The sequence below is a fragment of the Xylocopa sonorina genome, chromosome 1 (assembly GCF_050948175.1).
Source record: "Xylocopa sonorina isolate GNS202 chromosome 1, iyXylSono1_principal, whole genome shotgun sequence".
NCBI classification, from domain to species: domain Eukaryota; kingdom Metazoa; phylum Arthropoda; class Insecta; order Hymenoptera; family Apidae; genus Xylocopa; species Xylocopa sonorina.
Window position 1 is genome coordinate 17401260 of NC_135193.1, and position 17930 is coordinate 17419189.

Genomic DNA, 17930 nt, shown 5'->3' on the forward strand with positions numbered 1-17930 from the left:
TATACCTAGCTACTGTACGCATTATTTTATCCATCTCACTTTATTGTTGTTCTAATAAAGAACCATTGTACACGCTGTGAAGAATTCAATAATAAAACACTCGCATCTGTATCACGTGAAGTATCGTTTATTTCGTATTATAACCATCTGACTCGCGGTGATCTTAAACGAAACGATTGGCTGCCAGTTCGTTAATGGTTTAGTCTGAGGAGGCACTCTGTTTCCAACTGAAAACCGGAGTTAACTTTCTTGCAAACGATGCTGTTAACATACGATATACAATCAAATGGCTGAACTAAATGGAATAAACAAATTATACGTATATATATATTTACAAAAAGAAAAAAAATATATATATATATACTTTTTTTATTGCGTATCGTCGTAGTATCTTTCGACTATGTTTAGCACGTGGCAAGGCCGAGCGTCGATTCGTGAAGCGTCCTTTTTAACGCCGTAGCTTCCTGGCTCGTCGAGGTAGCGACTCTTCTCGAATCTTGGTCGTTGCGATCGTTGAGAATTCTCCTGGATTGTTCTTATCACGTCCCAAACATGATTAACGTCTACCGCCGATGGAACGTTCCCTCGTTTTCCAAACCTATTCACGTGTAATTAACATTATCACTACTATCAACCAAAGCGGCTCGAATCTCTTTCCTTTCCATTGATCTCAGCGATAATCGAACTGTTATATAAACGATGGCACACTTTTCGAACGTCAAGTAGAGCGCTCGAATTTTCGAGAATTTTTCTACGACATTCTTTTACCAGCTACTTCCTCATTTAAAGAACCGCGTTAAGAAATCGTTAAAGAATCCGCGTGTCCCATTGTTACCTCGCTTTTCCTTTAAGCAAGTAGTAATCAATGACATGATCAGCGTATCCTCTTAATTCTTCCGGGCTTGCGAATACTTCCGGTCGAGTAGGCCTGGCCATGGTTTCCGGTTCACCGCGAACAATGACAGTTCCAAGCGCGAACAGGACCAGAAACAAGTAGATGGTATCCGAACACGATGGCATTTCTGTTAACGGAAATCGTCGTTGTTTACTGGAAAAGAAGAAACTTGTACACCTTCCGCGACATCGTATACATTTTCCGTTCTAGACGCGCTGCGTAATAAAAGATAGAATTTATCCGTCGTACGCGATTATTTCTATACTTCGCGATCCAGCTGTTTAAATTTCGCACGCGTTAATTACACCTGTATCCACACGGCTGTTATTTTCAGTTTCGTTCTATTCAATATTTCGCCGAATATTTCGCATTATCACCATTCAAACACCGTTGTTCAATGTAACGCGATACCACGCATGAACAAGCCCCGTACGGTTCGGTTCATTCGCCAATCGCGATTAATTAACATTTCGTTACAGCTGGCTTGCTTTACACGTGTTTAAATTTCGGCTCGCGGAGGCAAAGGTGATTCTGCTCGACAATTGCGATACGAAACGACGAGAATGCACGGCGTTGCGAATTGTTGCCGCGACGAAACGGATTAAATGGATTTTGAAACCCACTCGATCCGCGCGATCTGCAAACGGCTTGGGAACGGACTACAAGTGGTTAACGCGAGCAGAAATTGGTCTCAGAGTTGAGTTACCTGTTGCATCGCGTGGCACCGTTTCAATACAATGTTAACGACAATGGAAGGTTTCCGCGGGGAGTAGTCGGTGTTCAAAATCGAATATCGAAACGCGATCGAACGGACGTTTGGTTTGTATCTAGAAATTTTTGGAATCTTATCAAAAATTAGCGACCATCGTTTCGAGTTATCGTCGATCCAACGATCCTGACAAATATTGTATCCATTTCGCGAATTTCACGATCGCGAGATGACGCGGATCGGTTAAAAGGACAACGTTAGAGACACTGCGATGGCTTAGCTTCTACTATGGCTCATCCCCTCGTTTTATGGAGGTCTAAAGAATACAGACGGTTAAGTGTAAACTGCTACGCGGAAGGTACTCTAATGAGCTTGATAATCCAGCGTCAAAGCTGCTTGCAGGATATCTACGGATGTTCCAATATTATATCGCGAGCCACGTGTTTTCCCGTTGCACTTTCTCACAAACGCGTTAAATTCTTTCTCATACGTGTGACATTATACGATGGACATTATTAATCCGACAATCTAGCTGATTAAAAGTACTCGTCACAAAGCGAACGTTAAAGAGGGAAATCCAGCCGGAGCGCTAATGGACCCGAGATTATTATTCTCGATTAAATGGATAACAATGTGGGAGAAGGAGTTGCTTCGATAACGGACGACAGCGACGATAATTCAACTTTTACCAGCGGGTTCATTTGCATCGGTATGATTGAGAAATGTAGTTCGTATTCATGAAAAGCGTACCGGCGCATTGATTGACAAGGTAACTCTTACTGAATATGTAAAACCGATCGCGGTGTTACGTAAAATATAAATACAAACCGGAACACCGAATCGACCGTGCGACGCGATTTTCAAATCAGAATTTTAATCGCGGAATGTATTAAACCCATGAATAAGGAAACCGCGGAGAGCGAGTTTGCGTTCGTCGGCTGTCGAAACGTCACACACGGTGGCGACAGGAAACTTTCCGTCTCATCAATGAAAGCGGAAATTTTTAATTAATCGGAAGGCAAATACCAAATCCTCTCGTTTGCATACCTATTGGAGCGCGTTAAAAATGATCGCGCGTAAAATCGAATCGATATCGCCATGCTTAATTTCAATTGAAAACGATCTCGATTTAGAACACCGCGTGTCCGAAATACTTTCGCTCTTGCGAGTAATCAGATATCACTGTTGAATTACAGCTCGGTACTCTCCTTTAACAATATCGCCGACGAGTACACAAACGATCGTCGCGCAAACCGTCCATAACCAAGCATCCCCGACAAGCGAGTTTAATCGTGAGAAACACTTTACTCACCGAACGACTGAGAAATCAACGCAAATTCCACGTGCGACGAGTGGGAAATTAATCCAGCCTGACGGAAAAATGTCTGTGCGCCCTACCGAGTGATTCAACAGCTGAAATCGTATCGGCCGCTTCTGCCCTACGACAGGAGTATATATACCTGGGAACGCACCCTCTGGCGCATCCCCCTCGGCAACGTACCGTGTACCGTGCAGCCAATCCACGAGATTCAACCCCACCAGCGGATCCTCCCCACTTATCCTTCCGTCGATCCTATTTTCCTTCGATCTTGCACCTCGTACCAGGATTACGTAGAAACCGTTCGATTCGAACGATCGATTCGAACCACCGATCCTCCTCGAATCAGAATTATCAACCTCTACACCCTAACGACCTACACCCAAACCTGTTGCAACTTTAACGAGCAAACCACGACCAACTACGTGCAAACACCATCTGGAACAAAGTCGAAGGGAAGTTTGATGAAAGAAGAAATGGAAAATAGGAACGCGTTCGCAGGGTGACGTCCACGTTACTAAGCATTGCAGTTTACGGTAAACGTCTTTCTCTCCAGGAAGCTCCTCCTTCGCGAGCAATAAATTCTCGCAAAAGTGTAATCAGATTGGTTTGAGACGCAGTTTCACCGCGCGGATTTTATGAAACGTCCCCGCAAACAAGGTATCCGTAGGATGTAAACAGGGATATTACTTCCGCGAGGAATTGAACAGCCGTTTAACCGATTCCTTTGGTACGAATTGCGCGCGACGATTAGACATTATTTTCATAAAGAGGGAAAACGCGCGTCAATAAGTGATAGAGCCGCTATCGAGGGACCATGGTCTCTTCCGGGGATCGATACGTTAACCGCGTACCTTCGAGGTAATTTTTTGGGGCAGATCGGACCCTTCGAATCCTCCCGAGGTCACCCTCGTCTACTTTATATTTAAAACGAAAACAGGCTACCGCCCACCGTGGTTTTCGTTGCATCAGCACATGTAGGTCGGATGGATATCCACTCTCGGAAGTTTAACAGGCAGATACACCCGGCTGACACGCTCGCCGATCTTAAGATCGTTAAATCTGAGGCAGGGCTTCCGAAACTTAGGAATGCCGATAACGACGCGAGAGCCGTACGCCGCGAAAGTAGCTCGGCGAAGGTGTATTACTTCTCGCACGTGGGCTCGATGGAATCGTGATGAACATATTGATAGGCGCGTGAAATGAGATTGCGGACACGTCCGCAAACAGGTAGACGGCGCGCAGTCAATGGGAAGAGAACTATATTAATAAAGGGACGTCCTACTGCTTTCATAGGTTCGTGGTTATCGATCTTACGATATGAAAGCTGCTCCAGGCACTCTCATTAATCCATGCCTCATCCTTTTTTCGCTTCCTCGTCCGACGTAAGACGCTGCCGACAAGCAGAGTGCTCGCAACTTCCATTCGTCTCGCTCGCGACTACGACCTGTCGATGGTTACAATTTTCACGGTGATCAATATAGCGTGTAATACCTTTTATAAACAATCGTGAATAACTGATGAATAGCCAATAATTAAACTCCCCGGCTGATAACTCTTCTGATGATTTCCGCGAATAGGAACATATGTTCGTATTTGTGGATCTTAAGTTAGATCTAGCGACTCGTGTGTTTAATGAATATTATGAATTGCAGTGTTCCTCAACAAATTGTTACACCATCGTAATTATAGAAGAGTTGCGCGAAATTTTTGGCGTTGCTAATTTCCGTTCGAGTCGAAGATCGATCGAGAGGTCCTCCAGGTTTGCGATTAGAACTGTCTGAGAAGTGCGTCCGTTAAAATTTGCCAGCTGATCTATTTGAGAGGCACTGCGACGACGAAAGGGCTCATATAAATTTATTTCGCGCTTATCGTGGACTCGTTATCTTTTCGGTAATTCTTGTGTTTCACGATTCGTCTATAAAGCTTATCGTTCCGCTGGATTTCTACCCTCTGCTATATTTCCACCGATTGATCTTCTCCTGTATATGAAGTACAATAAACTGAACAAACTTTCGAACGATACCACCGTGGATGTTTTATTTGCGCAAACACTTTCCATTTTTGTAGCTCGAGAAGGTTTTGAAAAATCGTCGAGAGCGCTGCGATCAGTATCGTTGGACGCCTGCCGGTTCGGCAGGTGGAGGACTTACCTTCCAAGGATAAGTCGCGTGTAAGTACGGGTACGCAACTATCTCTTCATGAAATACACGCAACTTTTTCGAATAGTTTTCTATCAACAAGAACGTGTCCAAATACTTGAATCGCTGATAAATTAATACTAGACACCCTCGTCTCTTTCCACCCTTATTTCGAAGTTTTCAAGTCCTCAGAAAAGAACATAACGACAGTTGAAGAAGGACGCGTACGCGATTAATGAACAAGGCTATCGGCAGATCTTCCTCGCGCTAAGCTTACCTCCGAGCTTGTAAGACCGGAAAGAAAGATCGCGAGATGAAGATCAGGAAGAGAGAAGGAACGAGAGAAGAAGAAAAAAGGGCAAAGATAGTGCCGAAGAAGAAGCTACGTCTTTCCCTCCGCGGCGGCACGCGGCGACCTGCCACGACAATCAGGTCGAGGTGGGGACGTTGGAAAGGGCAGAAGAGTGGCAACCAACTGGCCCCCGGTGAAGAAGAGGCGGAAAGGTGGTCTCGGTTAGCGAAAGAAGGACGGGCGTTCGTTTAGAAGGAGAGAAGCAACGGAGGAGAACGGTCATTGCCACCACCTCACCTCGAGCCGGTGCTAAAGTCCTCGACACGAGGAATATCCTCGACCCTGGGACGGTCTATAGCGCGGAATTGTATCGTAGTTTAGGCTGGCTTCGTTCTATCGGTCATGGTGGGGCCTTCACGAACGGCGATGCGTCCTGCTGGGATTCGTGCATGCGGAGCGCACCCGAGAGTACCTGGATCGGTGATCCAGGAGTTGTAAACTACGCTAAGATCACCGAGAAACCAGTTCGATCGGTGGCTACCTGGTGGCGAGCAGGTCGAATTCGTTCGTCCCTTTTCCACCGGAGATCCTCACACGGCCGCGAGGACGGGGCCCGCTAGGACAGCCAACGACCGTTCGTTCCCGAGTCCGAGTCTGACAGATCCCGTGCGTTCGGCCAAGGTATCGGGTCAAAAAGACCGACGTGTCCGCTTCAGAGGTGCCGATCGTTGCTCGATGAGACCCGGTGCTTTCTGTCCGCGACACAGAAATTCGACGGGGTGAAATCGCGATTCGACGGGGTTCGTGACCGTTCGTGGTGGCAACGGCTCCCCAGAGCTGAGAAAGCATTCAGGGACCGCGTGAATTCCGAGCTCGCTGGGGGGATGATGCCTCTTCAAGTCTGACAGCGGAGAAGAAGTCCTCATCGTCGCAGTCGCTTGCCGGTATTAGTAAAGGTAAGCCGATCGTTACGCCTCAAGGTTCCTCGCGATGGATCCGCCGGTACGTTCGACGGTTCGCTCTTTTATTGCTTGTTACAAGCGTTTTTAAATGTATCGACAAACCTGTTATATCGTTTCGAGGCCGTGGATAATTGGCGCGGAGATAGATAAATAGATGTATCGTTACTTTGTAGGTATCGTTTCGTAGAAATGGATAGGGGAAATTTGAAAAGACTTCCGTGTCGTCAAAAGGTTTCGGGGACACTCGAGATGATCGATTTAAATAGGACACCGTGTACATTGCAATTTATGGTTAATTGGTTAAGTAAGAATATTCGCGGTGTAGTAGCTGTTCGAAAGAAATTTCGATGGTACAGATTTGCTAAAGTAAACCGTATGTCGTTCACGAATAGCGGTACCACTCGTTCCTTTAAGCAGAATTCAAACTTTCACGCACAGTGGGCTCTTAGTATGAGTGTCATTCTCTCCTTGATATCGGCCCGGTTCGTATGTGATTCACAAGCGAATCGGAAGAAAAATTCATGCCAAACGCTGATTCTTCGTTCGACATCGAATTGTACTTTGCGATCGAAGATATTTAATCGTGCCGCGCGATATATATAGAGATATAACGATATAATCGCGTGTATGTTAAATAATTGCGAGTGAAAAAATTTGATGTAACGTTTCGTAGAATCGATAAGAATTTTGGACTTAATGAAATTAACTTTCAATTCAAGGAATCGCTTCCTTTCTCACGACGAAACATTCCGTTCGAGATACAGACGAATCTATTCACGAATCGAGTCGCGGTATTCTCTGACCGTCCTCTTAACGAGTTTTACCCGTTTAATCAGACCTTTTCGTTCCCAAACGAGCATTTTATACCAGTGAACCGTAACTTCGGTTTACTCGAACCCACATGTGCGCCTCGTATTAGATACGTGCGTACAAATGAAAGTGGCCTGTACCGTTACAACATACGCACCGCGTTACAACAAAAGGTTTTTATACACGGACACACACGTGCGCACTTCGCTTTTGCCCCAGGGTGTCCACGACCACGAGAAATTCGCGATCTTGAAAAGCGTATCGCGTAGGATCCTCGGCAACACGTCGAAGTCGCTCGATTACAGTCCAAGCGCGTAGAAAAAAGGCTGCCTGACCGACGCAGTTCCATCGAAACAAGTAAATTACGAGTCGAAGGAAGCGAGGCCGGGTAAACCCTAATAATCAACCGTCGACGGAAATGGCCTGTCTTATTTTTCAACAAAGAAATGTTAGAAATGCCCGCACGATTTCCTACGAAACTATGCGCGAGTTCTCGAGAAGGGTAAAACGAGGGGAAAAAAAAAAGGAGAAAACTGTTCCAAATCGAGACGGAGAAGATAACTGTCGCCTAACTAATCAGAACCAGGAAACTAGTGGCAACCTGACCATCGACAAGCTGGCGCGGCTCACGTCGACATTTGTTGCTTCATCCACCCGAATTCCTGCCTCTGGGTAACTGTAACGGTTTTTATCACTTCCTCAAGGAGGAGGAACGAGTGCACGGTGGATGAGATCATTGCGTTTCTTCGGGGCTAGCTGAAAGAGGACGGGAGTGACCTGAAATTTCGAAACGGAAACTAATCACTCTCCTCGGAATTTCGATTCCTTTCCTTTATTTTTTCTTTCCTTACGATCACTTTTGCTATCTCGTCCCGAAACAGTGGGACACTCGTGCACTTGGACGAATGTCGAGAAGAGGGTCGCATTCTTTCGAGTCGAATCAACGATCCACGGGTCTACGGCTATCCGTGATACGACCGGACAGGATATAACGTTACACCCGAATTCTTGCTTCTGAGTAACTGTAACTTAGTTCTTGCACGATGAGTATCAGGTAACCGTGACTCGATGTCGTGTCAGCCTCGTGGACGACATTAGCGTCGTCGTGTCAGGCAAAAAGGAGGAAAGGATGCGTACGTGGAATGTATTTGGGTATCGCAGGGAAGATACAATAATCTCCATCGGCGTCTTCTCGTTGCTTTCACACCGATATTGTACTGCCACCGTTGAAAACGAGTCTCCGTTCTCATAAGGTCGTTCACTTGATCCCCTCTACCTATTTCAGCCACTTTTATTTCGCCACTTATATTTTAAACGAACGCTACTTAGTTCCGTCGTTAATAGAGAGTTAATATTTTAAAGCTGACCGCCTAATTCTTACGAAACGCTCGTTTATATCTTATCGAAATAACTTAGCGTTCGACAAACCGGACGCTCACCGCGTATCGCATATTTCTTTTATCGAGCAGGATTTATTTTTATCTTACGATTTTCGCCAACTAATTGTTACCTACCGTAATTACGAGGGACCGAGGCACGCGTAATCTCCTTCGCTTTTCAACCGAAAGTATTCTACGCGTATCGTTTGAAAATCGTAAGACGGCTTCCGAAAGAGAGGGAGATTCCTAGCTAGCTCGTTCCATGAGAATTTTCTCAGGCGTGTTGCAAAGAGGAATGCCATTTCCCATGAGGACGCGAATACGCTGACGTTAAGTGGTAGCTGCGTTCGCGCTCATCTAACATTCATTTTCTTTTCTCTGATTTTTTCCAGATGTGGGATCGAGAGAGAAAAGTTTGGGCGGTCGTCTTCCTGGCCAACGCGCTGATGAACACCGTCACCGCTACCCCGCTCTACGTCCCGCAATTTATTCCAGGAAGTAAGTCCCCTTTCGTCGATAACAACCCCTGAACAGTCGTAAGTACCGTCGCGAGGAATTCAAAGTCGATCGAAACCAACTGAAATTCGCATCGATTTCACTTACAAAACTGTTCAACGTTAGACAACGGTACAGAGAGCAGTCTCGAAGCAACGAAATGATTATTAATCTCCCTCGCGGTTCGCGATCCGTCACCGAATCTACATAGGCATCCAAGGTAGCAACGTTCGAATGGCTACCGCGAATTCTCCTTCTTCCACGCGCGCGCGTTCCTTATTTCTCCGACCTTTTTCTTCTTCTTTTGTACCATTCTTGGATTTCCCTGGAGTGTCAGCTGAATAACGGATCGGTACGCAAATACGAGGCAACGGGCTGGGCCAAAGCTTGTACGTATTCCCGAACGTATTCGAACCCATACGCGCGCGGCTTACCTGCGCGCGCGAGCCGCCAGGCGACATTGAATCTACCTTGGATTCGAGTTCGAACAAAACGTGGGCGAACTGGTCAGTTTTCTATAGAAGTGGGTCAGCCGCGGTCATCGGCACACACGCACGACTTACACTGATTTTTCCGATTTTGTCACCGCGTATCTCATCGGTATTCCCAACGCCTCGCTTGACCATCGCCGCCATCGTGGTGGCGGCACGGTGAAATTGATCGTTAGACGGGAGCATCCGAGAGCCCCGGTTACAGTTTTCACCATCGGCAATAAACGAATCGGTCGTCCAACCAGCGAAACTATTTTCACTATCCTTTCGTCATTTCACGCAGCGCGTCTTATCGACGTGTGGCGAATCGTCAGGCTTGTTTGTGTTCGATCCTTTTGAGGTGCACGACGGTACACTTTCTTGCCGTCAGTGAAATCCTCGCACGCTGTCGCACGGGCCCGCGTGGGCGTTCACGCGTACGCTACGCGTATGGTCGCCGCTGAAATTCCGACAAGTGCGTAATGGGATTCGGCAACTTTCTTTCGCGGCTCTGACTCAGACGACACTTCCGCTAGCACACATTTTTCTACGCGGAAGGACGCGTAGAACGATCTTGGAACAAGGAGACTGACCGAGTGACCCGAAGGAAAGGGTGCCAGGTTTGTATATAATTTCACGGTCGATTTTCACTCGCCACGGCCGTCAACCTCTATTACCGGGAAGAAAGTAAATATTCTGGCAAAAAGAAACTCACCAATACTACCGTTCACTCGCGCAATTTTTCTCCGTACGAATTTCGATGCACCTTCCTCATCGCTGTCTTCCGTGGAATCCCTGTGTTTCCGCGTGTACGCGGTTCATCGCGTCCAGCGAGCGGTCAACGATTGAATTTCGCGCGAACGATTTAAAAACGGAAAGGAGAACGTCCAAGGAGAGAGAGTTTCCTTCGTGAAAATGTATCATTGACGCGCTCGGGTAAGAATCGTCACCGTGCAGGTGTGCCCGATCCAACGTGACAGTTCGGGTCAGGTATGTCGATTTAATCACGCAGAGCCGTGGAACCTTGGAATGCGCGCGCGAGGGTTTCGTTTGGTAGCTGGCACGAGAAAGGATGAGAAGAAGCCAGGATTGTGAGGTGTCTTGGAGGGAAACGGGCTGTTACATTATGACTGTGACCCACTTTTGGGTCGGGTAACTAGCTCATACATCGAAACGTAACGGTACCAAGATGCTTGCCTTGCCTGACATCAATTCGTTCTTCGATAACGCCCGCCACATTATATGCATCATTGCCGTTCCATAATCGACGATCGACGTATCAATAGACAGCGACGGGGCCCGCGATAAAAACACCGAATATGACAATCGACGATTTTTGCCGATCCCATCGACGAAGCGCTGTCGGAAGGAAGTCGAGCGACGCCAGAGCACCGTTTAAAATATCGTTTCCCCGTTATCTATTTCTAATAACATCCTGGAATGTTTCTGCTCGACGCGAACTCGTCCCGTTCTAAAGCGATGTTTCGATTCTATTACAATAATTACGCCCGCTGTTCCGTAGTAACCGTTCAATAACGGATGCAATTAGAGGGCAGAAACTGGCGAGGTACGCGCTTCCGTTGGGAGATTCGCAGCTTCTTTCGACGCGGTTATTAATCGATTACAGTGCACGGCGCAGTTCATTATCGGTGACAGGATCGTGGCTGCGCACAGTGGGACGATTACGAGGAATTAGAAACGATGACGATAGTCGGTTCTAGTATCGCGGCGTGAATGTGGAACGCGTACAGGCGAATGCACAGTTATAGGGTACAAAGCAAAGGTTGACACCAACGCGGCATTAGAGATCGAACCACGGCGATCGCCTCGTTTAACGTTTCCATTTTGGATTCGATAGCGGTATTTCGAAAGAGGAACAGGGTTGATTTTAAGGGAGGCTTTAAAGCGTTCGTTGTTTCGCAGATACGGGAAGGAACATCAGGCATTTACCATGCGTGTCCCGAAGATCCGGCGAGACCGGCGTGTGCATGTTCGCGTTCACGTGTGCGAAGGCGAATGGCACGCATCTCGGGACATGCATCGATCGCTTCTACTTCGGTAGTTGTTGCAAGATAGACGAGGAGCCGGACATATTCCCCCAGGATAACAGCATCGACGACGGGCCGCCAGCAAGGCCGTTCGCCACGACCCATGGCCCCATCGAGAGCAACGACATACCCGAGTATATCTCAAGGCCGAAACCGATCAGCGAGAAGAAGCCACCTGCGATGTACACCACCACCGAGGCAAGTGCATTTCAGCGCGTCACGATTCGCTTTAATCGTAGAGGTTGCTTCGAGGGCCACTCGATCGGTATTCCATCCTCGAATCGTTCAATTTTCTCAATTACGATATTGCAGCCGATACGCGCACCCGTGTCATAGGTCAATGAATATTATCGCGATGTTCTTTTCTCACGAACGTTTAGGTGGCGACCAGCGCGTACACGACGCAGAGCACTCGCACGCCGGCGACCACCGTGAAAGAAACGACGAAACTCGTGACGAAAAAACCGGTACTCACGACCGTCGAAACAACCACGCAATCGGTACGATTGTCGACCTTTCAAACCGTGCAGAACTCGTCGAAGGAGGATTCGACCACAAAAAGTCCACCGAGAGTCACGACCAGTACGGTACGAGCACCGCAAAAACCGTCGTCCAGCACGACGATCATGGAAATTGCGAGCACCGCGAGTAGCAAACCTTCCACATTGATCGCGTCGATCTCCCAGAGGCCAACGACATTGGAAACCGTGACAAAGGCGCCGTCCACCACGCAAACCTTCGCTCAGACGACTAAACCGATTACCAGAAGGCCGATTCATTCGTCCACGACTCTGAAACCAACGTACTCGTCGACGCAGAAGCCAGTTCACTCGACTATCCATAGGCCCACGGGCTCGTCCACGGTTAGACCATCCGAATCGACCACGGACCGAACAACCGAGACGACAACCTCAAAAATCGTGATCACGACTACTCAGAGAACTACACCGTTCACCAGGTTCCCACCGAGAAATACGACGACTGCGAGACCTTTGACTCACGCCACCACTAGGAAACCCATCAGCAGTACTAAGAAACCAGTGATCACCACCAGTACAAAGCGACCAACGGTTACCACGAAGAAACCGAATACCCACACGAAAAGACCGGCAACCACTGCGAAACCATCGACTAGTCCCAGTTTCAGCACCTCTTCGTCAACGACGACAACAACGAAGCCGCTTCTGACGTCCATCAGGGATCGACCGACCATCGCAACGACCACCGACAGCGTCCCCCTGTCGACGATCGCGAAACCAGCAACCACTGGCAGCCCCGAGACCGTGATCGTTCAAAAACCCACGACCACGACTACCACGACGAGAACGACTCAAAAAGTGAGGCCAACGACGATTCGAACAACCACTCAGAAGCCTTTGACGACCATCTCGAGGCCGAAACCAACCAGACCCAGCACGACGACACCGAAAACGGTATCCAAGCCAGAGTACGCGAGTACCACGGAAAAAACGGGACCTTTATCGTCGTTCGATGCTACCACCGTTGCTGTTACGAAACCGAGGCCAACGGTGGAACAAACGAAACCAACGAGACCGTTGGGCAAGCCTTTCTCAACGACACCCTCGACGGTGCTCGGTAACACCGTAACCGATGGAAGTTTCGCGACCGTGTCCTCCACCGACGCGACCACTGCGACCACAGCACAGTTCATCCCTTCGACGAGGGTGCCAATCGTCGGTCAATCGCCCGACGAGAGCTCGTATACGACGTACGCGCCTGGGCTGGTTACGTGGACGTCGAGCTCGGACGACACGACTACCAAGACGCCGGAGATTTCCTCGACAACGATCACGCAACTGGGTGAGTTAACAGTTAAACGCTCGTTTCGCTGAGCTAGCAAATTGGAATGTTCGATTCGCGGCGGCGTGTGGTCGAGCGTGTCACGCGCGATTCAAGTTTAAGTAATATCGATGGAGAGGTAGAAAAAGTTGGTTATATAATTACAGGTGTATATAATTGAAAGCTCTCCGGTAACTCGTAATTAAACGAGCGTGGAGGCGCGATCGGTTCGGGCACGAACGCAGGCGCAGAGGTGCTATTTGCATTTTCTATTCGCATGCCGTACGAAAACTGTTCACCGCGGCGCGGTGAAATCGAAGAAAACGGATGTCCATTGTGTAGCGTGACGCACTTGTCGACAATAGGAAACGATCTCGGTGGCAATTCACGTCGAGCCGCACACGCCTCCTGCATTAACTAGCATCAAGGGAGCCGTGAGAGCTGCGAGAATTTGATTGATTACCAGCGTATCACCGTTGTTTGCCCGTTCATCCGCGCTTTTCGCGCATTCATCGAAATTCCGACGCTTTGACAACGGCGGTTAATGATATCGCGCGGAGGAATGACACGTCGGGATTACGTTTGAAAATTATACGGAAATTCCCCGTAATTCGTTTATATTTTACGCGTAGAGCCTGATGATAAACAGGACGCGATAAACTGTAACGATGCGAAACGTCTGAGTGTATTATCGCAAAGCCGTTTTCGAAATGATCGTTCCATCGTCAAGTAGCAATTTCCGCGCGCGATCCATCGCGATTTGTTAGCGTTACCGCCCGTACGGGCTGCGTGACTCCGGCTACGAGTAATCGCATTCCCGCCGCGCGTGCTACAGTCGCGTAAAATACAATTTTCCCCGTACGATTCCCGATCCTTTTCCTGGTATACCCGGTATTTCATTAAAGAATCAAAGGTCGAACCATCCGCGTATCGATGGGAGATGAAATTCTGTTGCGCCGGAACGTTGTAACGGTTTAAACCGTCCACCGTAATCTTTCCTCTCGACTGCGTCTCGAACATCCACACTATACCCCCTCCCCCGTACACGCATCCCTCCCCTTCTAATTTAAACGAGTCGAATTATTTTCCAATAACTGCACTCTGCCCTAGTTTTCGCTAGCAACGAGCTTCCGATTATTTTGCTCGCCGTTAAACAAGAAAATCGATCGCCCGTCGCCGCGACTCCCTGTTTCCCGTTGGTTAACGACACGTTTCGAATCAATGCTGCAGATCAAACCGAGGGCGACTGGACACCATTGACCACGCCGGACGGTTGGATCATGATTCAATCGCCCAGCACGAAAAAACCACCGCAAACAATGGACGAAACAACCGAGAGACCGATTCTGCAGTCGCAACCACCGACTTCTGGTACGGATGATGGACGTTCGATTTTTCTACTCCCGTCCTCGCGTATTTTACTTTCATTTCGTTTCTTGATTAAAATTTGCGATCTTTCAAATTTTCCAGCTAAACCAATTACCGAAAGCAGCACGGAATACGTGACGAAAATGCCCAGCATTCTGTCAACTTTATCGACCATAGCTAGCGTGACGATAGATACCGAACTTCCGGTACCAATGGAAACGCTCAATATGTCGGATTACAAGCAAGGTGAGCTGGTTCAAGCAGCAAAACAGTTTAATCTCTTTTACGTAACGTGCGATTCGATCGACGAAGATAGCGTCCGACGATATTTTCGGGTGGAACGAATTTAAGCCTGATTTACAGCCGTAAATTTATTATGATCGATAGAGAACTCGTTTCAACTGCTTCCGTCCGATCTCGTAATAAACGGAAATCCATAGTCGATAATATAGAAATCTTCGCGTTATCGAACGCGATTGTGGAAGCCGCGGAACGCGCGACTATGGAGAGAAGAGAAGAAAGAATTTACAAACACTGTTACATAAATATACGCGAGAATGTACGGCACGCAATGGCATTTACGATTCGCGGTTTCGTTGAACCAGGAACGATTTTTTTAACGGTACGCGGCGATTTCTCTCTTTCTTCTCTTCTCATATATTGACCGTGAAAGAGAGAATAGCGCGTATAATTAGAGTCATCGGGAAAAAAGAGCTGCGCTCAGAAGGGGCGCTCGCGGTGATACCGGTTCGTCCACTTGGATAAATATAAAAGGCTCGTTCACCAACATGGCTGTCTCAATGAGACTCCCGAATTTGTTGAAAGGATTAAATTCGACGTTGCTTCTTCTTGCAGTTTGCGGGCGAAGATTGTTCCCGGAGTCACGAATTGTCGGCGGTAATCGCAGCTCGTTTGGGAAGTGGCCTTGGCAGGTGAGTGGAATTCGTGAAACCTTTGCGAGAAACTTTAATCGCGTACGAGCTTTAGATCGAGAACGATTCTGTTCTTCGTCGTTAAACGTGGCGGACCGTGTTTTCTCTTGAATTACGTTATACGACGGCTGGTGTATGCCGAGGAACGATCGTGGTTCTATACGTGGCTGTTGAATCTCCGCGTCTCCGAGTGTGCTTTCATAATTGATACACAGTCCCGGTCATTGGCAAACATCGTTCTTCGTTAAACAACACGAGTGTTTTCTTTTTAGATCTCGTTACGGCAATGGAGAACGTCGACGTATCTGCACAAGTGTGGCGCGGCTTTGCTCAACGAGAATTGGGCCATAACCGCAGCGCATTGCGTCGAAAAGTAAGTATTCGTGTTTGTCATCGCGATTACTTTCCATCAAGATCATCTCCTGCCTCGTGACAACTTGATCTTTGTTACCGCGCGTTGGGATTAAATCGCGAGTGCAAAATAATCTGTGGCATTTAAAACAATAATCGACCGATATTACGTATATATACATTTCTAAAATAGAATTGGGCCATTCGTTCGAAATGAATATTTCACGTGTTCCTCCTTTCATCTTGCAGCGTACCACCCAGCGATTTATTGTTGAGGATAGGCGAGCACGATCTCGCGAACGAAGACGAACCGTACGGCTATCAAGAGAGAAGGGTACAAATCGTGGCCAGCCATCCGCAGTTCGATCCTCGAACCTTCGAATACGACCTCGCACTGCTCAGATTCTACGAGCCCCTGTTACCGTTCCAACCGAACGTATTACCTATCTGCCTGCCGGACGACGACGAAACTTACGTCGGTCGTACCGCTTACGTTACCGGCTGGGGTCGACTCTATGACGGTACCAATATGTCCACCTCTTTAAATCGATCTCGCAATGCCGCGTAAGCGCATGTACTCACTGAAACTCCGTTCCCAGAGGGACCATTGCCGTCTACCCTCCAAGAAGTGGCCGTCCCAGTGATAAACAATACGATGTGCGAGGGCATGTACAGAAACGCTGGTTACATCGAGCACATACCGCATATCTTCATTTGCGCCGGATGGAGGAACGGTGGTTTCGATTCCTGCGAGGTATGCGAATTTCGCTCGATTCTTACGAGATGGTGAAAGATAGAAGAAGAAACGGAAGATGAGAGTTTCCGTGTGTTTCAGGGTGACAGCGGTGGACCAATGGTGATTCAAAGAGCTCGCGACAAACGATGGATCTTGGCTGGGGTGATTAGCTGGGGAATCGGGTGCGCGGTACCGAACCAACCGGGCGTCTACACGCGCATCTCCGAGTTCCGCGAATGGATAAATCAAATTCTTCAGTTCTAAGGTGAAAGCTTAACCAGCGGCTCGCGTGACCACGGGACTGACATTTAGTGAGAAGCGCGCGAACGGACACGCGGATTCGAACGTCGATTTCGGACGGTGAAGTCTTCTCTCGTGTACATTATACAATATTTAACGCGAATCGCGTGCGACGACAGCCTCCCTCGAACGGGGTGAAATTACTCGCGTCTAGTGAACATTTAAGAAAAAGAGCACGACAAGGAACGGTGTATGGAAGACCACGTGCAATACCTTCCACGGAAGCTTATTAAGTACGATATCTAATAAGATTAACGTCTTGTACTAGGCGATGTACGATATATTTATGAAATATTTACGTGACGATATCCCTAGCTGCGCGTTGGCGGAATTCGCGTCGATCGTATCAGTGCCTTATCGCCGCGACCTGTACGCTCCACCACAGGTAACTGGTGCCACCTTTCGCTCGTATCGCAACTGGAATCTTCGATCCGACAAACCAGCCAACAGACCAGTGCTCTACGATGCCATCTGCGTTACTGTCGCTAAGTATTTCCAGCGATGCTCAAAAGCGATAGCGTTTATTCGACACCTGACGACTCGATTAGCGTTACGTCGTTAGCAAGAAGATTTATAGGAGCAAATTGTTCAGACCGGCTGACGATAACGGACACTCTCTCGTCCCACTGCGAGATCGATACACAACCATGGTGCAATTAAACGTAATTTGTTCTCTGTAAAACGCTCGTCGCTGAGACGATACTGTGAAAACTGTAAAGGGTTCGCAGAGGGAATGAAAGATATCTGATCATTCCCAAATACATTTTTACGTCTTCCAACGCCCTAAACGGTGTTACAAGCTGGTGGCGCGCAATCATCCGCGTTATTACGCATGTAGTTTCGTTTCGTTTTCGATCGCAACGCACTCTTGTCGATTGTTGTTGATCGTGCGTAAAGAAACGTCGAGGAAACAGGATCGAACAA

General features: G+C 47.9%; 2 protein-coding genes across 5 annotated transcripts in view; one reads left to right on the plus strand and one right to left on the minus strand.

The window, feature by feature from the left end:
• Positions 1–296: 296 nt before the first annotated feature.
• The window catches only part of Npf (neuropeptide F), a 47618-nt gene continuing 29984 nt past the window's right edge, over positions 297–17930 (minus strand). The window contains exons 1-3 of one of the 4 annotated variants that reach the window (XM_076904686.1): positions 2917–3042; positions 836–1048; positions 297–598 (exon numbers count right to left, since the gene is read on the minus strand). In XM_076904686.1, coding sequence (XP_076760801.1) covers positions 370–598; positions 836–1020 — 414 coding nt within the window. In that variant the 5' untranslated portion in view covers positions 1021–1048; positions 2917–3042 and the 3' untranslated portion in view covers positions 297–369. Of the gene's footprint in view, positions 599–835; positions 1049–2916; positions 3043–17930 lie in introns of those variants that run through there. The other 3 variants (XM_076904705.1, XM_076904696.1, XM_076904679.1) reach the window with 3 other exon arrangements.
• On the plus strand, positions 8899–16978 carry Np (serine protease notopleural). Its single transcript, XM_076909916.1, has 10 exons — positions 8899–9004; positions 11395–11717; positions 11900–13340; positions 14550–14690; positions 14790–14933; positions 15543–15619; positions 15892–15992; positions 16220–16491; positions 16570–16724; positions 16806–16978. Exons 1-10 carry the CDS (start codon positions 8899–8901, stop codon positions 16968–16970), a joined length of 2925 nt encoding a protein of 974 aa, XP_076766031.1. The 3' UTR covers positions 16971–16978.